The sequence below is a fragment of the Asparagus officinalis genome, chromosome 5 (genome assembly GCF_001876935.1).
Source record: "Asparagus officinalis chromosome 5, Aspof.V1, whole genome shotgun sequence".
Lineage (NCBI taxonomy): Eukaryota > Viridiplantae > Streptophyta > Magnoliopsida > Asparagales > Asparagaceae > Asparagus > Asparagus officinalis.
The window spans coordinates 122,047,955-122,070,145 of record NC_033798.1 but is presented as its reverse complement, the minus strand read 5'-3'; the positions used below and the strand labels follow the sequence as shown (position 1 = coordinate 122,070,145).

Sequence of the window (22,191 nt, the reverse complement as noted above, 5' to 3'; positions counted from 1 at the left end):
TGATTTTGATTACTACAATTTGTTTACTTTTTCTTTATTCTAAGACAAGAAGGTCATAATCCACACACCATCTATTTTTATAATTAAGTTAGCCTAATATACATTAAAAAAATGATTTTTGATGATTTCGGGTTTAAAGAGAGTCCAAAAACATTAAAATAATTGGGAAAAGCACTGACAGGATTAAAATATGATGATTGAGTTGAGATGATCTAATTATGTATTTAGAACTTCTATTCTTAGAGTAAAATTTTCTTAATGTTTGTTGTCTAAAAATTCTAAATTAAGGCACAATCACATTTTTTTACATGGAATGTAAGAACACACATTGAACTATGGAGAATTTTTTGGAGATTAAATGCAATTAAAAACAACTTTAAAAATTTATTCTACAAATTTCAAAAAAATTCTTAGATGCTCCATAAGCAGCAAGTGACATAAATCACACCCTTAGAAAGAGGAGACATTACACAAGAAAAGTTATTTAATTCTATTACTTTCTTATTTACGAGTTGTTTATGCCACGTATTCGTATTCATCTCTGTCGCGTCGTAAGAAATTTTCCCAAATTACACCCTTTTTCCCTTTGCCATTTTTGGCTTCCCCTCCCTGCCGCCGCACACGCTATCCCGTCACTGGGCCCATATTAAAACCACACGCGTCAGCATACTATTCGCTGAAGAACCTTTGTACTCTGCGTCATCCTAACACCGGATCCGGTCCGCCTCTCCTTGTTCTTACAATCACCCGTAACCTGCACGATACCAAATCTCAAACCCAGATCCGCTCCTAAATCCTAAACACCAAACAGCAACGTGCCCGCTTTTAAACCGGGCCGCAATCCAACCGACAAGTCGATGCGCCCGTCCCCCCCCCCCCCCCCCCCCCCCGCTCTCTCTCTGCATTCGCATCAAAAATCGCCGGAAACCACCAACATCCTACGCGATTCTATCGCCTCTCAAATGCCATCGCTTGCCCAAGCACTAACCCTAAGCTGCGCGATGGACGGCGGTCCCTGCCCAATCGAACGAGGCCCGCTTTCTCCATCAGACCTCAACTGAGCCTCGCCCTCGGTCTTCTCACCGAAAACCTAGCGATCCGACCGACCGAGCTTATTCCTCGTATCGAAGTTTCAATGGCCGCACTCACGCCAGAGGAACGCCGCGGCGGCGTCCGGGCGGAGGCGGGCTCGGTGCGGCCTTTTCGACGTGCGGGATATGTCGGAGGCTGGACGGTTTGGGGTGGGACCGTGGTCCGTGATGGGTGCGAGAGTGGGTTTCATCTTGGGTGCCTGAGACCGCGGCAGCGGGAGCGGGCTTTGAGCGGGGATTGGGTTTGTGGGGAGTGCGCGCTCAGTGGGCCCATGCAGAAGCGGTTGGTTCTCGGGTCTGAGAAGCTGTTGGATATCAATGAGCCTCTGCCGGGGGGTGATGATTGCGCTATTGGCAGGCAATGTGCGCCTGAACTTGATATTTTTTCTTGCTGTTCTTTCGAAAAAATGTGCGTTACTCCAAAGCTTACGTTTGTTTGTTTGTTTGTTTGTTAGTGGTGTTTTATTGGAGTGAGATGTTTGTGGGTACTATGATTGGAGTGGTATACTTCGAAATGTGCATGCATTGATTTAATACTTTGGAATTGGGATTTTGTTTTGAGAGTTTAGGTGGATTGATTAAGGATGTATAGAACTAGAGTATTGGTTACGGAGCATAATTCTGATGAGAAGGCTTCTTTGGGCAGGTAACTATGTCCACAAAAAATTCGAAGGCTGGTTAGCAAATAGATACAACTGGTGAGAAAATTTTAGTTAGGGAACTACATTTAGCAGATAGATGCCCCCTACACACAAAACCAAGAAAATAATTTTATTTATTTATGCTCGCGGGGTTTTATGGGAGTGAGATGGTTATGGGTTTTATGTGAGTGGTTTACTTTGAAGTGTGTATTCATAGATTCGATAAGTTGGGGTTGGGATTTAATTTTGAGAGTTCAGCCGAAGCGAATAAGGATGAATTGAACTAGAGCATCGATTGGAGCATGATTCCAATGTGAAGGCTCCTATTGGAAAATTGAAGGATAGAAAATTCTGACTTTTTTCTCACAAAGGCCCTAATGTAAGACATAATTATGCATATAATATATCATCATCCGTCATCTTCTTTTAAATGCTATGGTGGGTCACACATCAAATGCAAGACAACATTTATCAGCCAAACAAAGGAAGAAAAGAAAAGAATAAGAAGAATCATAGTTAGGATATAAGAAATAGTTTCCTTACCAGGGTGAAGAAGGGAAAGATTACTGGTACCAATTATGTATTGTTAACTCAACAATTCAAAAACCAAACCAGTTGTTAGAGATAGGTCTTCTAACTATAAGGACTTGTTCGGTGTAATTTAAACAATTTGAGGGGCTTACTTTAAGTTTGTATGAGAGGTGAATGGTGATTGGAAAAACTCTCTTCTTGTTCTTGTTTTTCTGCTGCTTTAAAAAATAGAAAATTATAACATCACTTTGTTGCGTGCCTCAAGCTGTCATGAACAGAAGATTAGCTTCTCTCAATGCACGTAATAAAGGCAAACGAAGATGCTCTTTCTTAATATTTTAACAATATACACGATCCATAAACAACCTCTTCCAATAACTGCAAGATAGTAATCTTTTTGCACAGTATCTAAATCATAGGTGTAATGTCAATTGTTTGCTGCGTTAACTAACAATTTCTAAGCCCTTCTGGCTTACAATTGTTTCTTTTGCTTGGGAAATACATCCTAACAACAATTCTAATATTAGTTTGTACTCATTGCAGAATGAGTAATCATAAGGAAGTTTCTCCAAATGGTGGAATTGATGAACGGTACTCATGTATAAACATGGTTCAAGCAGGCAATGGCTTTGAATTAGCTAATAATACTGGCATTTTGACTGGCACTAGGCAGACTTGTTCTGTACCAAATTATGGACTAAATACAGGCCAAGGATCTGAGGACCTGGATTTTGGTTCATCGGTTAGAGGAAGACCTGTCCTCAGTAGCGCATCTAGATCGGGGCAATTTAGGGAAGAACTGTTTCTCAATGCCTTGAGAAACTTCGTTTTAGAAAAGGGTGGCTTTCTTGGTGAAGGATGGCATGTAGAATTTATACAATCTCCATATGCATATGGTCCCAATCCATTGCCTCTCTATTGTGCTCCTGATGGGAAAAAGTTTGAGTCAATGTATGATGTTACTTACTACCTTGGAATTTCCTCAGGCATTTCCCCTGTTGAGGTTGATGAAAGAGGTCCTGAATCTGGCTCACTGCGGAGACTCCTGGCACCTCGCAGAAGAGGAAAAGATCTTGCAAGAACTTCTTCAACTAGTAGATTTACTGAAAACCATGACACTTTGAAGATTAGCCATATGAACGAGCTTTGTTCTGATGCAGAGTTTATACCTCCGAATTATGACATCAAGTGTGCTTCAACAGTTGCAGAATCTTATATGTTGGAAAATGGCTCCGAAGAATCTCAAAACTTGTCGGTAAGTATTTATTTATTTCATCAGTATTTTTTCTTCTTGTATTTTGGCTCTGCTTTTAGTCTTAAAATCTTTCTTATTTCAACTGGTAGGCATGCCACTATCACCAGTTACTGCCTCTATGAATGTTTTTGTCAGTTTATAATGCATAAAAATGCTCTTTAATTTTTTTATTAGCATGACCACTCTTTTGTGTTTCACTGTATGTTTAAAATGATGTTTTCAGATTGGTCTCCCTCTTCAATACGAGGACTTCTTTGTTCTTTGTCTGGGGAAAATAGATGCCCGAGCAGCCTATCATACCAGTCATCAAATATGGCCCATAGGATATAGATCAAACTGGCATGACAAGATTACTGGTTCACTCTTTCTATGTGAAGTGTCAGATGATGGTGATTCTGGACCTGTTTTCAAGGTTAGAAGGCGTCCATGCTCATTGTCTGCCATTCCCAATGGGGAAATTATTCTAGTGCATAACAAGGCTAGAAAGGAGGATGGTGTAGAAAGACTAGAAAGCACTAGTATGATATTTGGCTGTAGCTCTAATGAAGAGGAGGACATTGTTAATCTCCTCTCAGATCCCAATCCTTCAGAACAAGAAATTTTGTCTTTGTTTGGTCATGATACTGGCGAACAATCATATGGGTCTTCTGTGCAAATGAACATTGAAAAAAAAGATAGTCTAACAGCCAACCTAACTAGTCAGCCATCAAGTTATGTGGATCCTTCGAGAAAGAGTTCCTGTTTGAGAGATGTAATTGGCGAATTCTATGTTGAAGGAAAATCTTCTTCTTCAGTATGGAAACTGGTATCCCGGACTTTTACTGATGCTTGCCTCGAAGCGTATAAACAGTATGGTTGTTTGCAATTCTGTTGTACTCATAGCTCATTTTCCTCAGGTTGTGAAACTCTAAAAGATTTACAACATCTTGGCTCACTGGCTAGATTTTGTTGTGCCTCTGGGCCAATTGAAACTCCTAGAACTATTCAAAGTGATGTTGAACTGGAATCTTCACTAAGCTCACTTACAATGTGGTTAGAGCAAGATAGATTTGGATTAGATATGGGTTTTGTACAGGAAATCATAGAAAACCTTCCTGCATCCCGTGCTTGTGCACAATATCGTTTTTTAATTGATAGGAAAGACTACTCATTGTCATGTACAGTTGGGAGTGGGTTACTTCTAGCCACGCAGAAGAATGGAGAAAGAGCTGGTGGAGAAGTATCATCTGGTCTATACAATAGACAAAATGGATCAAAGCTGCAGGATTTGCATGAAGATCCTCAGTTAGCTGGCAGGCAACCGCCTCCTGGACGGCCTTTAAGCAGTAAGATTCCTGGAGAGCTTATGGGAGATGTTTTCCAGGTACTAAAAGAAATAGCAAATGACTACTGTTTGAGAAATTGCGTTGCATTTTATTTGATATTCAATATTTAATCTTTCAAACTTCCGATTTACTTTCTGTTTTAAAAATTTCTTTAGATATGGGAATTTTTCTGGCGTTTCTATGAAATTTTGGGTCTTAAAGAACCTTTGTCATTTGAGGATCTCGAAGAGGAACTCATCGCACCATGGCCTTGTGACTTGAATCAGCTGAAAAGAATTGACAAGGAAAATAGGGATTTTAGAGAGCCAGGAACTGATAGTGCTGATTGCTCAGTTTCATTGGCTGCTGGTGCATCTGATTCAACAATGCACAGGGACAGTTCATTACATTTAATGCCAGTAGAAGCGGCTGCAACGAGGGAAGCTACCCAAGTTAAAGTGGCATCATGTACTTTTGGGAGTTGCAGTGGTGTTGCACTGACAAAAGCACATATCTCACTACTGAAGGTGTTGGTTGGAGAACTTCTAAACAAGGTTGCTGCTTTTCTAGATCCAAACTTTGATTCTAGAGATCTAAAATCCAAAAGGGGAAGGAAGAAAGATACTAGAATCTCCTATCCTCCAAAAGAACCAAAGAATGACTTATCTACTATTAATGAGCTGACATGGCCAGAGTTAGCTCACAGATATATTTTAGCAGTCTTGTCAATGAATGGTCGTGTGGAAGATGTCAGTGCTCGTGAAAGCCTAAAAATCTATCGCTGTTTACAAGGCGATGGCGGTGTACTCTGTGGCTCTCTTTCTGGAGTTGTTGGTATGGAAGCAGATGCATTGGTAAGAGAACAAAACCCTCTTATCTTTACTACTATGTATTGTTCATTAAGTTCAAAATGGAACATTCAAATAAGATTAAATATTCAAATCTAAGAATCAATTTAATTTTAAGCAGAACAAGTTTGATTGATGGATTTAAGTATGTCAAATGCTGAAATAGTTTGACCCTTAAATACACAAATAGCACATTAAACTTTTGAAGGTCTTTGATATGTTATCTTATTAAACCTGGCTTGCCATTAATATTTTAAGGATTTGCATTAACATTATTTTTCTTTCCTTTCCTTTTTGTTCTTCTGATAGGATAACAAAATTAATTTCTTCCGAAAAAGATTCTCTGATATCTATCTGAATGCACAGCATGAATTTGACATTTCCTTTTCATCTTCATGTGTAGTTAATACTTTTAATTCGTTACTCTAATTTATTTCTTGAAGGTAGTTTACTTTGGAGTGCTTCTATCTTACTCAACCTACTAATCTGATTTTTATATTCTCTACTCTTTGCTGAACATTTTGGACAACAGTTTTTTGTTTAACGTTTAACTTTGTTTTAGAATTATGTTTGTAATGTAGTAACTATATATACTGATGTTTGTGAATCTCAGCTTCTTGCAGAGGCAGAGAGGCAATTATCTTGTACTACAAAACAGAAGAGTGATGTTTTGCCTGTTGACCACAAGGATTCTGATGCAGCAGGTACACTTGAGCCAGCAAACATTACAAGCAGCAATCTTCCTGAGTGGGCACAACCACTGGAGCCTGTAAGAAAACTGCCTACTAATGTGGGAGCAAGGATTAGAAATTGCGTATACTCGTCTTTGGAGAAAAGTCCACCAGAATGGGCAAAGGAGATTCTGGAGTATTCAATCAGTAAAGAGGTTTACCCACCAGAATGGGCAAAGGAGATTCTGGAGTATTCAATCAGTAAAGAGGTTTACAAGGGGAATGCATCAGGCCCTACCAAGGTAAATGAGTATTCAATCAGTAAAGAGGTTTACAAGGGGAATGCATCAGGCCCTACCAAGGTAAATAGTCCAATTTTCTATTTTCACTATGCATCGTACATGTCTCTGTGACTACAAAGTTATGTTGAACTTAGATTATACGAGGAGTTGGAATTTCACGTACCATACACCACTTTTCCCTGCTCATCTTTCTGCCTATGATGATATAGAAACCAATTTCCATTACTGGAACTTTTAACACACCTTCATTGTCCAAGTTTAAACCTTTTCCTTACGAAAATGAAAACTGGCTGTTACCACCAAGTACAACTTAAAGTAAAGAGTCCAAATACTGTTCATCATCATCTAAACTTAATCCCAACAAAGTGGGGATAGTTACTGAGCACATCTAGAAGAGAATGGTTCCAGAGCACAAGTCAAAGGAAAGACAAATCGACCTGAGATTTAGCTTTAGTAGTCATTTCGGGGTCAAGGCAACTGTGAGTGAGGGCCTCGAAAGTAAGAGAGGAAGAATTAAAAATGTGGTTATTACCAGTTAGTCAAGTTGATGCGAACCTGATAATAATGGTTTCAAATTCCTGGCCAGGTCCTATCAGCAGCTAAGAGCCATGCCGTAAAATCTTGAGTACAATCTATTGATAGTCGTAAAATTTCAAGAATTTGAAACAGCAGATTAAAAATTTTACATGAATACAATTACCCTGCACACGTTTCTTTTGGATCCACAGGGTGACCTTTCTCTCTTTTTTTTCTTTATCCTGCATGCTTCTGACTGTTCTATCCTTGCTTAATACTGAACACCGAAGATATGCAAAGGGTTTTCAGATCCAAGTCCTCATAATTTTTGTTTCCTGATGTTTAGATAATTTGTCACATTTATTGGCAAGGTTGATAACGCATATCTAAGCCATCTTATAAGTCAAAATCAGAATTAAGGATCAACTCTCAACATATCTCTATCCGTCAAGTTGATCAGGAACCTAGTTCTGGAACCGTGTTCCTTTTCGGGTGATTGCACCTGTACTATTTAGAACCCACATTCATGTATGTACCATAACTACCTATTTGTACTTCCTTTTCCTAATCCCACAATAGTATAGGTCCATATGCAATTGGACCAAAACCAAAAAAACAAAGCCATAATTGAACTTTTAAAAATTAAGTGGGTAAATTACACTAAATCCCCATGAACTTTCAGTGTTATTCAGTAAACGCCTATGAACTTTCAAAATCACATTAAACCCCCAATAACTTTTCTATTTTGCTGAAAACCCCAAATAAGTTACTGCATTTTGTAGATAACCGCCATATATTAGAACTAGAGAGCAGTGTAAAAAGGCATTTTGAAAGTTATTGGGGGTTTAATATAATTTAACCAAAAGATATTGGGGGTTTTATGCAAAAGTTGTTGGGGGTTTAGTGCGATTTTGATAGTTCATAAGAGTTCACTGCAAAATGCTGAAAGTTCATGCGGCTTTAGTATAATTTACCCAAATTAAATCTATTAGATCTGCAAGCTATTTATTAAGTTTTTAAGACATAACATGTACCTAACACATAATATTTAACTAATCATCCAAAATCAGTTCGTTGATTGCACAGTGACTTGGGAGCGAATGTCAGACCTGACAGTGGAATGAGTGCCCTTGTGGAGCTCTATGAAGGCTAAAAGGAGGTGTAGGCCCTGATCCTGCTCAGGTGTGGAGTAGTGGATTTGAGTCTCGATATGAGTTTGGGTTTTAGAGGGGGAGGAAGTTTATAGGGATTCTTTGTCTTCTTGCTCCAGCTAATATACTTCTCTCTCTAATTTAAGGAAGTGAATTTAGTTACCCCTAGAAATCACCAGGCCGATCCCATGGTGATATTGTTTACACCCATCAAAGAAAGAAGAAAGTAGCAGGAATTTGGATTAACTACAAATATCACATGTTTCTGTGCAAATAGTCCCCCTGTACTCTAAACCTTTTTAAGTAATGGTAAATGATATTGCGTGTCTTGTACTTGCTAGCTCTGACTAACAGAAATTTTAACTACGCTGATCAATTAAGAGGTTATTGTCTTATATCCAAGATGAGGGATGATAAGATGGATCATGGATCTATAACACAAGAGGTTTTATAACCCTTATTTTTATTAAATGTTATAAGGTCTGCGATAGCTGTCACATCCCTGCATGTGTTGTATCTTTGACACTGATGTGTTTTTGACTTACTAACTCAACAAGTTCTGAACAAAGCATGGAAACAGGGTCTTATATGCCTGTATCACACACGTAAAGTTAAAAGTGCTGCTGGTATTCCGCTCTATAATTGTCCGCTTACTCTGAAACAAGAGACTCATGAAGGATTCACTTCCCCATATAATGGTCTCTCCTTTTGCGCCCTCCAATAGAGAGGATTGGAATTTCGAGCTCTAGTCTATTATGCTGATAATAAGTCACTAAAGACTTGCTAAACAAGTCATCTACATTGTAAGCATTCTTATAAACAACTTTCTGAACTAATGCAGATTTCTTCTTGTTCTGGTAGTTACCTTAGAAATCTGGTACATATCAGAAATACGAGCCACGTAGCATTTGCTTGTTTAGGTTAACCTTCATAAACTTCCAGTTGGACAATGACCAGGATGGTTCTACTCACTAGTAACCAGACAAAATGTCCACGTGGGCTCTTCTCTGTGTACTGCTCGTGTATGAAATACCAGGAATGACCTGAAACTTTCTGTTGTTGTATTCTTCCTACTCTCCTGTCCTTTCAGTGCAGGGCAGCTTGTATATTCAGATATGGCTAAGCAAGTAATTCTTTTTAATATTTATATTAGTTGTACATAATGTTTCCTTTAGAGGATGACGGGCAGTGATCATCAAGTTTTTCTATTGAATATGAAAGGACTGTCATGCGTTAACACTCTTACAGGGTTGATGCTGCCTGTTCTAATCCAGCTATATCTTCACTTCATGAAAGATTCAACAGTCTTACCCTTCTTATTTTTGCATAACTATATTAAACTGAAACAAATTGCTCTGAGTTTCTATGCTTTACTATTGACTTAAGTTTATCATATTATCATGCCCTAAAATCACCTGATTGCATTTGGTGGATGCAGAGAGCTGTTTTGTCTATTCTTACAAAGTTATGTGGTGGCAGTCAGCAACAAAAGCCTGCCAAAGCACCAAAAAAGAAAATACCTCTTTTTGCATCTGATGCTATAATGAAAAAATGCCGTATCGTGCTACGCTCTGCTGTTTCCGCAGATGAATCAAAAACATTTTGCAATTTGCTTGGTACCACCTTACCTAACTCTAGTGATAACAATGAAAGGGGTATTCTTGGATCACCTGCTATGGTGTCTCGCCCTTTAGACTTCCGAACAATTGATTTAAGACTTGCAGTTGGGGCTTATTGTGGGTGTCATGAAGCATTTCTGGAAGATGTTCGGGAGGTATGTTTCTCCTGTTTCCTTTTGATTCTTTGAGTAGTCATCTCAATCTTTGATGGGTTTTGACTTTTTCTATTACTTATTTTAGAAAGCTTTGTAAGTGTTTGTTGCATATTGAAGAGTAACCACATGGAAGTATACTTGATTTTAGGGAGAAATGCTTCATTTTACATTTTTACTATGTTCTTTTGAAGTGTCTTGTAATCTTTAACTAATCTTCTTTGTTTGCTTTGCTTAATTAATGGCGTCTCACACCTCAAGTGGATGTTCCTACATGGGATGTGAGATAGAAAGGACCTTAGCACATGATATTTCTGTGAGCTCAAGAAGTAATATATATAGCATTTGAGGGAGAATTTCTGGAAAAACTATGCAGTTAAGCATGCTCGACCAAGAACAACTTTAGGATGGAGGGAGGAAGTCTTTATGATGCGTTTAGTTGATTTAATTCCTTACGAGCTTAATAGAGTATGCATTGGATTGCCTCCCTGAAAATAGCTGACAATCTTGAGAAACTGATCTACCATGTGGGCTTTGGTAGAAACTTGCTTTTCATGATTGAAGTTAAGTTCGAAAATGATCCTTTTAATGGGTTAAAACTTGAAATGGGAGTTCCAAGGAATGACGTCTGCAAAAGTTAGAAGTATTCTTCCACTGAAATAGGGCAAGCTTAAAATGACCAACAAATCTGTTGTAACTACTCATTTCATTGTTAATCAGCATCAGATAGTCCATCACTGATTTGTTTTCTATGAATGCAGCATGTATATTTATAATTTGATTTATATGCAAATCTATGCAATATTCATGTATAGTTGAAATATTTGTAGATCTTTGATGGTTCACTGTCGATATTCATTAAAGAATAATTTTTCAAAACAGCCCCTTTTAAATTTTTATTTTTTAAAATCGACCCTTTTTTTTTATTTACCAAAACCGACCCGTTTTTTGATTAGCAGCCTAATCACATTCCTAAATAGTCGGGGTTGCCAACCCCGACTATTTAGGAGGGTGTTAAACCCTAATTAGAAGCCTTAAACCATACAAATTTAAGTCCTAAATAGTCGGGGTTGGAAACCCCGACTATTTAGGAATGTGATTAGGCTGCTAATAAAAAAAACGGGTCGGTTTTGATAAAAAAAACAGGGTCGATTTTGAAAAATAAAAATTTAAAAGAGACTGTTTTGAAAAATTGTTCTTCATTAAATAATTATTTGGCTTGTGGAAATGCCCATTCAGATTATTTCATAATTGATGAATATTATGAGTTGTGACTATAGAATTACATTCATGTGAAAGTTGTGGATTTGTTTAATTGCATAAAGGCGGTGTTGACTTGCCCTCTGTTTTTCAGGTTTGGCGTAATCTACACGCTGCATACGGGGATCAACCTGATTTAACACCTCAACTGGAAAGGTTATCACAGAATTTTGAGTTTTTATACAAGAAGGAGGTCTCTTTCTCAATTTTTACCTCAATAATTTTATCTTTTGTGTTTGTTGCTTCATTTATTGTTTTTCTTATTACTGTCATCGTAATTACGTTATAAATGTACTTATTTATATTACTACTCCATTTGAGAATTTTAGTCCACAATATGCCATTATGATTGATTATATTCGTTGCAGGTCACTGTGTGTGAATTATCAAATATCTGGTGTATTTGCGTACTGTTAATCTCTCTTTTATTATTGTGTTTAAAATGTAAATACTTTCTGGTTTGTCTTTTGATAACATTATCTTCAGATTGAAGATTATTAAGAGATTGCAGCATATAGCATTCATTGTTTGGTTAATTTCTTTTGAAGACTCAACATTGGTAAGTCATGTTGAGATAGCAACATATTTTCGCTGCATCTCCGCGAGTGGTGACAATCCTTAGGATATCCGTTTCTTGAGATCATGAAAAGTTATTTTTAATGCTTGTCGTCTGCTTTTACATTTCAGAACTTGAGAATCTGTGTCACGTGTGGATACTTCATGATTTTAGGATCTCATGTTATCAACTGCATGCCATACTTGAGGAAAATTACAACGAAATGGTTACTTTCTAGTTTCAATTAAATTTGAAGAATCTTTTGGATGGTGCAGAAACTTGATAATATATGCACTTTGTGCTATATGCATCTTCATAATAGATAATGATCTTGTTGCTTTTATAATTTATTGTATACATATTCCTTCCGCAGATTCTGCATGTGCTTATGTCCCTAGTTATTCGCTTGAAGATGAATATAGTTGTGTATTGGTACCATTTATATGGAGCTGATTTTCTATGAGCTACTTAGCTTTTTCCATAAGAGTTAACTGTCAAATCCATTGGATAGACTCACCTCATGTCAGCCTATCAAAGAGTTAGCACTCAACCATCCAGGGGATTTTTGTTTAATTTTCTAATTATTTTCCTTTTTAATGATTCCTTGAACTCTATTTGGCTTTCCTCATTCTTTTTAGAGTATGCTTATACAAATAAAGTATCATTAAATTAATTTTGGATTACCATAACCTCTACATCGTAAGAATGAATTTTCATCAAAATTGGCAATATGTTACCCATACTTACTAGGTATATCCATAATAAGGTCCAATGGTCTTCTTTTTGTTGGTATTTTTGCGTTGGTTGATGAGACAAGAGAAGAGATAAGGTCTAAAATTAGAAACGTGGAGACAGATTGTAGAAACTTAATGATTTAGAATTAATATGTCAAGAAACAAGATATGGAACTGGACGTTAAGTATGAAAAGAACTTAGGGTGTGGTTTATATTGATGGTTCGGAGCTAGTCTAGAATTATCATTGTCATCATGCAGGATTAGTCAGGGACTCAGGGGAGATGCTAGAATTTTCAACAAAACAAGGCACAACTGGCAAATATCAATCATGCGTTTGTGCAATAAGATTCTGCTGAAGAAAAGCATGATTACCTATGTTCACTTGAAAGTATAAGCTAATTGTTATAAGTTAAGCATAACAATAAAAACTTTACTGAAAATTTATTATCATTTTCTAGGATGAAAACAGTTTATTTTCTTTACTTATTTCTTCCAATAGTTAAAATTTGTGAATACTTAATCACAATCAAATGGACGGAAAGGCAATACAACGCCATTGCAGCATGGGCAGTGGGCACAATAATGATATTCTACAAAGGCAACAAGAAAGTTGAAAATTATTTAGGGATGTGCCCTGCATGCACACTACCTAGCTCCACCCCCGTGATTAGTCATTCATCGTGATGGTGAGCAGTCTGATTAAATTTAGTTCTTCTGGAGTACTGTGACACTGCAGAGGTACACAAGAAATTGAAGAACTCTCTTTTTTGTGAAAACTTTTACAGCTTTACAACTAGCTGCACGTTAAGGTTTTGAACGTTGGTAACCTATGAAGCAACACTTCCGATATGTTGTCTAAGTGGGAATATGCTATAGCTAACAGAAAGGTTATATAAGCTATGGTGAGAGATTAGTGCATTCAAGAGATGTTCCGAGTTATTTTTCCTGCCTTAACGGAGGATAGGATGAGGGCATATCACTTGAGATGGTATCACATCTGCACCAAAGACCAAAAAATGTGCTTGTTAGTAGTGTTAGGATCATAAATGGATTGATTTTTGCTAGTGTGCCAAAATAATCTTTGATTGGGGGAAATGGTATGGTGATTGCTAGTTGCTGAGGTGCTGGCGCTTAACAATGCTTTATTTGTTGTATAATATGTCTATATCATTTGGGGAGACTGTCCTGACCAGTTAGATATTAGACTTGCTTATCTTCTATCTTTAGCTGTCTTCACACCAATGGCATATAGGGATAGGAAATAACAATTTTTTTTAAAACTTGTAAATCTTTTTGTTGATGACTAGTTCCATCCAAACCAATCTATTTAAAGTATGGGAATCTGGTTAAAGTTGATTGCTTTTACCTGACTATTTAATCCTGCAAGATTTTTTGTTTTTTACTGAAAAACTCTTTTGAGCTTTTCTATTTGGCTCATGTTTGCTAAAATTCATCTATGGGCTATAATAACAAAGTTTTAATAGGGATTCTGTACCACTCTCTTGTAGCTTTTTATGATTTAGATTCTAAATGCAGGTTCTGTACCTATTTGAAAAAATTGCACATCACTGTGGCACTGAGCAATTATATGCGGAAATACAGAAAGAATTGAATGACATTCTGCTTGGTGGAAATGAATTACCTAAAGCACCTTGGGAGGATGGAGTATGCAAAGTTTGTGGCATAGATAAAGATGACGTGAGTGTTCTTTTGTGCGACAAGTGTGATTCTGAGTACCATAGATACTGCCTAAACCCTCCCCTTGCCCGAATTCCTGATGGGGACTGGTTTTGTCCATCTTGTGTTACGGATGAAGATAACGTGCAATATGAAAGTCTACATATTTATCCTGTAACTAGCTTTCCAAGAAGAAATCTAGGAGATGAAACTCGTGCTTTTCAAGAGGGACTGCATCAGCTCACTAACTCCATGCAAGTAAAAGAGTATTGGGAACTCAACACTGAAGAGGTTTGATATTGTGAAACTTTTCTTCAGGCTTTATTGTCTTAAAACTATTTTGGATCTCTGTTTAATTTGATAGATAGTTGGGTAGCTGTATCCTTGTGCAAGTCTATATGTTTGTGGTAATGCTTGTTCCTTTTATCAGTTTTTCAGGTTTATAATGCAAGCAATATGCTAATTTTGTTATCGATCGTGGAATTGTCTACATATTTGATTGGTATTATTATGTTGTATAGGAATATCTACAACAAGCTGACCGTTTTATGGTCATTGTATTTACAGGGTTATTTGTACAGCTCAATTTCCTGTAAAGATGTTCATTTAGCTTTAACTCGTTGCATGTTATCAATGAAATCATTCGACAAGCAGAAATATTGATGTTTATACTACAACCAACTGTCACCATTTCCTCATACGATTTTTTTTTGTTAAGAATGGTGACTCAACATTAAAATTTCATCATGTACATTGTGCTTCTTAGCATAATTTTTTTTTGAAAAACAGTAATGCGTAAACCATCAATGGAATTCTTTTCACAAAGTTTTATAGTCTTAGAATATGCCCAATATATGAAAATAAAACTTGGTTAATGATAGTTCCAATTTCTATTTTGCAATTTGTAATGAGAATGAAAGTCATGTTTAAATTCTCTTATTACAATGTTTGTTTATAATTCATAAATATAATTCATAAGTTGATCACTGTTATATATTCCCTGGATCTATTTACCTCTAGATGTTCTTAGTGCCTCCTGCTTGCTATGTATAATTCTTTAATCTGATACCAACCGAAAATATGGATTTTTTTTTTGCTATTTCTATAATCTGTTTAAACTATCAAAAGTAGAATGATCTGATTTCCTTCTTAAATCTAAATTCATACTGTCACTATGCAAGTCTTTCAGACTATAAATGTAGTGCACCTGGATTGAACTTAAGGCTCTTTTATTTTCTTTTTAAAAAAAATGAAGTTTGTATTGGAGTCAGTATTTTATCGTGGAATAGTGATTGTAGTGTGAATAACTCGATTATCACTGTTCAAATGTATTCTACTCTATTATATTCATGCTTTACCCTTAGAATATGATTGCTGCTATCCTTTTCCTTTTGTCATGCCTTGAAATTAATGGTCACACTAGGGTTTTTGAACTTTTACTGTTTTGTAATTGTTGTTGATGTTTGCTTTCTTTCCCCCCTCTAATATTTCATGTTTACTTTTAGTTTGATATTTTAATCTGTCTTATATTGAGATTTGCTTCCTTTGTTAATGCAGAGAATTTTATTGCTGAAGTTTTTGTGTGATGAGGTTTTGAGCTCTGCACTTATTCGTGAACATCTTGAACAATGTGCTGACAAGTCAAATAATGCGCAACAAAAGCTGTATGCTCTTACTATTGACTGGAGAAATTTGAAAGTTAAGGAAGAACTATTAGCAATAAGTCTGAGAGAACATTCTGGCAAATCCAGTGGAAACAGAGATTTTATAGGAGAAGAAGGGACGACTGCTATGGATGCTAACCGAATTGGAATGGCGGAGCAGAGTCAAAATTTCAGCAACAATGGAGTAATCTATAACACAAAATTTTCTGGTACTCCACTTAAAAGAGCATCTGCCTTATTAAAGGAGTGCCCTCAGGAGAATGGCCAAACTGATGCCAACCAGAGCTTTGGCCAATTACTGGACTGCATGATTGACAAGCATGCTAATGTTAATAAATCTCTAACCCAGCAGATGCTGTCAGATTCCATGGCCACTGAACGTGAAACACACACAATCAATGGTCATGTTCTGAAGAAGGCTACAATAAATGGCAATCCATTTTCTGTTATAACTGTTGGCAATAGTAATGAAATGAATGGGCACGAAAATTCAGTAGTTCCTTTGCAGCAAAGAAAAGGAGCAGCCGGGGACGTGGTTCATGGTGTTGACTCTGGAAATGCACAAAGGATGCTGATTGGTGTCGCAAAGGACCCATCATACAGTTTGGATGCAAAAGACATTCTAAGTAGAGAAGGAAATGGAAGAGTACAGCCAAGTGCAGATGACGTTCATGGGTCTCATCCAACTTTGTACAATGCAAGAACTCGACTTGGTGATACTCGTTCCATGACTTTATGCTTTGGTATCGACATGCCAGTAGGAGAATTGCTTCCTACCCAATCAAATACACTTTTGCAAAAAAGCAACTTAGATGCTCCTTCAAGTCACACTGATCTTGAAGCCAGAAGTCTTGAGTTGAACTCTCTAAGGAATGAGATTTCACATTTGCAGGATTCGATAGCCAGTTTAGAGCGCCAGGTTATGTTCACATCATTGAGAAGGGACTTCTTGGGAAGAGATTCTATTGGTCGATTGTATTGGGTTATTGGCAAACCTGGCAAGCGTCCTTGGTTAGTAGTGGGTGGAGGCATGACAATGCCTTTAGTGATACATGAATTTGGTACTGAGATCCAACAACTTGTCAACTGGTTAAGAGATGCTGATCCTAGAGAAAAGGAATTAAAGGAGTTTATCTTGCAATGGCAAAGGCTTGCACTTTATCGTGAGAATATTTATGCCAGAATTGATCCCAAACCAAAATCATCGACCGTTGAAAAACTCATGACTACTTGTCGTTTAATCACAAAAGCTCTAGGTATTCTTGAGAACAAGTATGGTCCTTGCTTGGAACTAGAAGCCAGTGAAATTCCAAAGAAACGTGGAAGGAAGGGAAAAGGAAATATCAAAGTGAGAATGTACAGATGTGAGTGTTTAGAGCCTGTATGGCCTTCTCGACGCCATTGTCTCACCTGTCACCAAACATTATTCTCTGTCCGTGATTTTGAAGGTCATAAGGATGGAAGGTGTGCTCCAGTTATTCTCGCTTATGAAAGGAAAGAAAGTGATGATCAAATGAAAGGAAATGGAACAAGGTCTGGTAACACAAAAGGAAAAGACCACTCTGATGATTTGGAGACATTGCAAAAGGGGAAATTTGATATGTATTCAAAGTTAGTCAAATTCCCGAATAGAGTATGCCCTTATGACTTTGCCGAGATCAGCAAAAAGTTCATTACAAATGATTCTAACATGGAGTTGGTTAAGGAGATCGGACTTATTAGTTCAAATGGGGTCCCATCTTTATTACCATATCCTCCTATGATTTTTGATCCTCCATTATTTCTAGAACAAAGTAAAAACATTGATTTTCATCTGAATGAGGGGGTTGCCTCATCAAACAATTGTTTATCAACATCCTTGCAAATTGGAGTAGGCAATGTATCTCATAGTGTGACAGGAAACAAGACTAGCTATGAGACCAAGTCGAATCAGAGTTGTTCTGGCAATGGCAAGGGTCAGTTACTGCAAACTTCTTTATCACATATAACAACTGGGAAACATGCATCATTAAAGGCACTGCATTCAAACATTGCCCGGAGCTGCATAATTCCAGAGCTTTCACTCAGGCCGCTGCTTGGAAAAGTCTCTCATGTTCTCAGGCAGCTCAAGATAAATTTACTCGACATGGAGGCAGCCCTGCCAGAGGAAGCATTAAGAACTTCGAGGTCTCTTATATCGAGAAGATGCGCCTGGCGTGCGTTTGTCAAGTCCGCGGAGTCGATATTTGAGGTGAATAGGACTTATCATCTTGTCCTTTTCAAGGCTGGCATGCCACTTTTTGCTTTTCTTGTTTCCTATTTAGAACAATCAAAAGTTTCCTTGGTGGTGGTGGTGGTGGGGTGTGTGTGTGTTTGTGTGTGTGTGTGTGTGGGGGGGGGGGTTAGTCAATTAGAACTAAAAATTAAAACTGGGATAATTTGTGGGATAATTTTTTATAGTGTTAGTCCATTGGAACTAGAACTAGGATAAAATTATACTTAGTCAACAAGAACTAGATAAAAAGTAGAAGTGAGATAATTGTAAAAATTTATCTTACTTTTGTTGAATTTATTTATATAGAAAAGTGAGAGTTCTAGTCTCTCAAATTGTCCCAAGTTTTAAGCTAGAACTACATGGTAAAAAACTAGAACTTTCTTATTTACTTTTTTATTTTTCATATTTCATCTCTCCATCATCTTCAAACCACACCATAAAATTAGATCACATCTCTTCTTACCTTTCCCTTCTATTTAATGTTATTTTTTCTTTTTATTAAATATTTAAATTGTATAATTAATTTAAATTTAAAAATTATAAAATTCATGTTTTATTAAAAAATAATTAAAATTGAGAGATGATAGAATGATGTTTGGCAGATCGAAAAAGAAAGAGAAAAAAAGGGAAAACTATGTTTTTTTAATTTATATTGCAATAATAATTCCAAAAAATCAAAAAGCTACAAATTTAGTAATAATAATAATATCTTATAGTCTGTCTAATAGTTCTTCAAGATTAATTAACACTAAAGTAAATAATTACTATTAATAATAATAAGTTTAAAATGTATAAATAGCAGTCTTATCATCAAAATGCATGACTTGTATGCTTATTGATTTTTGAAAACTATCCTTAATTGTACTGACAATTGTCCCACTAAAATATCATGTTTTAAAAAATTATTCCCAATCATCCCCTTAAAACATCCCACGTTAAAAAATTATCCCATAATAAAAATTGTTCCACTTCTGTAAAAAAATGTTCTAGTTGACTAACACCCCCTAAGGATTTTTGCATTAGATTCAATAACTTTGGTTTACATATATTGTATGCTAATTAGCACTTAAGTATCTTATAATTTTCCCTGCTTTGCAGTATATACCACTTGTTTCTTACAGCACTTCCAAAGTTTTTAAAATTAGCATTAGTACCTTTATACGTATGTCTAACTCTAATTTCTGAAATATATTCTAGAACAAATTTGAGGCAGCTGGCTGACTGATATTAACTTTGTCTGTTAGCTTTAACCATTGCAATTCAATGTTGTTTATTTTTGTTGAGAATCTACAGTATATTTCATGTTATTCTATCTTACATATGATTGTATCAAAGTATCACATACTTCAAGCTTTCGATAACCATGGCACATTGTAGTTGTGTGTTCATAGCTTTCATTCATCTGATTTTTTATGGTGATTTTCTTGTTCCCGTAGATGATTCAAGCAGCAATCTTGTTAGAAGGTATGATTAAGACAGATTACTTGAGAAATGGGTGGTGGTACTGGTCATCCCTCACAGCTGCAGCAAGAACTTGCACTGTTTCAGCTTTGGCTTTCAGAATATACACTTTGGATGATTCTATCATTTATATGAAGTATAAGGACCCTGAGATACCCACTTCTTCAGACCCTTCAGCAGAGAATTTGCGGACTATGAACAGGACAGCGGGAAAGAAAAGAAAAGTTATGACTGATTTGCACCTTCCTAGTAATGTCTTCATGTGTAATTTAAATCCTGAATGAAGTTTTGAGAATTTTGCTGAGACTAGCTTTCTGGCGAGTCTTCTGATAGCTACTCTAAGAAGAATCCCAGGATGGAGTCACACTGGAAAGGAGTCTCTGCGATCAGTAGCAGCTGTCAGACAAAACTTGAGTGTTAGTGCCTTTGCTGCTTCTGTGTAGATAGCTGTATCGTCTGTATATGAAAAGATTGACAAGTGCTGACTCAGGATGGTAGCTGACTTAAGAAGCAAGAGGGTTGTTAAAGGTGGTGTATTTTGGCTGGCTGGATTATCAGGTTCCATGCTGTCTAAACATGCATTGTGGTCCTTGTTTTTCTCTGCCGTTGTTTTTCTCTCGGCAGAGCACATTTTGCAAGGGGATAGGTCACTCCCCTTAGTGGCAACAATTTATACATCATACAAATAGTAGAAGCAATGTAAAAGAAGCTCAAATTGGGCAACATTTTTATCAAATGAGGATTAGTTACAGATATAATGTGCATCCCTTTTCCTCTCTCTTTTACATGCACGCACGGCACACAAACCCGTAGTTTTATGTGGATACTTCTTGAATCACGACTATGCTGGTTTTAGGAAAATTGAGGAAGTGACTGCTTAATCTTAATAGTTTTGAAAGAAAAACTGATTTTAATTTTCATACTTGTCTCTATGCTGGGATAAAAATCTAGGTGCAGGCTAAAAAGAACTCTTGCACCTCCTAGCTTGTTATGAGGGGATTTAATACCGAAACTTTACAATGTAGGTGGAACCATTATGTTCCCTATATTGTTCTTTTTCAATAGTGTGGTTCTTGTTTATCCATGCATTGATTTCCAACTTCTTCATGAAAAATGTCATCAATGATCGATTAATGTTTTTAATGGATCTGGGTTCTCCAAATTATTCTTGAGACTGGACTGTACTGAAAAGATTAAGCAATTAATTCTTTTATTCAAGAATTCCATATGAATGATTCTCATCTCATTTGTTAAATACTTTCAACTTCAATTAATTCTTTTATTCAAGAATTCCATATGAATGATTCTCATCTCATTTGTTAAATACTTTCAACTTAGGGGTCACAATTCATTTCTTTATGATGTTAGTTACCATATCTCGCTTCTTTTGTCCTTCAAGATAGGTTACCATCTGTTAGACATTTCTTTATGATGTTAGTTACCATATCTCGCTTCTTTTGTCCTTCAAGATAGGTTACCATCTGTTAGAATATTAATGTAGTATTTTCTATTTCTTTAACATGTATAGATTGTTGGAAACTTGCACTTGTTTTTAATACGGATTCTCATGTCAGTTAAATTGCAGTTGTCCACATGTACTGTGAATAAGCTCATATACTAATTTTGGATCTTGAACTTGCTTTGGTTAAGTGGTCAATGTCTTCCTTTCAGGACGATAGATTTGTGATTTTTGCTTGTGGATTTGATTCCAAGATGCCACATTTTTTTTATTTCTTGGCCGCCAGTGTCTTCATCTGGTGGAGTATCTAATCGTGTGCGGACAATGGATCCTTCTGATCATTATGAATGCTTTTCTTAGCGTACCCATCGTTTTTATTCTCTGATGACTATGACTGCTGTTCTTATGAGTTTTGGTGGTTTCCAGACTTGTGTCCTCTTGATAGGTAATCAAGTATATCATGCTTGACACAAAGGAGCCATGAAGATATATTTAACAGTTCAGATGGGAGTAATATAGGTTATCTTATTAGACAATGTACCTTGGTTTAAGTTCTTGTTTTGACTAATATTTACTGTGAGCTTAGGGACCGGATCATGCTGCTGAAAAGGATCATTAAGAAGCACTTGGACCATGGTGTTAAAAGAGGCCATATATAAGTCTTATGCCATTATGTTTGTTATCTTGTTGACCATGTTCACATTGTTCAAGTATTATTTTGAGCGTTTTCTCGAATAAACTACAGTGTTGACCCAGATTGTGTAAAATATAAGTAGTAGGAAGCAAACTATGATGTCAAGGGTTGTGTTTTCAATTAATGACTTTTTCAGCTTGTGAAACTATTACCTTTTCAGTAGATTTATTTTCGAGCTGAGGTTTTGGACAGTACGTATGTGAGCTTGCAAGTGGAGGTGGCCACATCTGGGTTGTTGAAACTTATTGAATGATCCTTACTGTTTTGAGAAGGTGTAGTTGGAATGTGGAAGTCCACTTCTATAGCTCCGAAGATGAAAAAATGTTTGTCAGGCTGAAGTGAAGCAGCT

At 36.6% G+C, this 22,191-nt stretch overlaps 1 protein-coding gene across 1 annotated transcript; it reads left to right on the top strand.

Annotated features, from left to right (window-relative positions):
• LOC109842525 (methyl-CpG-binding domain-containing protein 9-like) lies at positions 1,136–20,592 on the top strand. The gene is made up of 11 exons (XM_020411392.1): positions 1,136–1,449; positions 2,807–3,518; positions 3,742–4,881; positions 4,999–5,676; positions 6,284–6,556; positions 6,611–6,643; positions 9,749–10,084; positions 11,436–11,534; positions 14,170–14,601; positions 15,868–18,204; positions 19,665–20,592. The coding sequence occupies exons 1-11, from the start codon at positions 1,136–1,138 to the stop codon at positions 19,971–19,973; spliced, it is 6,663 nt and encodes a 2,220-aa protein (XP_020266981.1). The 3' UTR covers positions 19,974–20,592.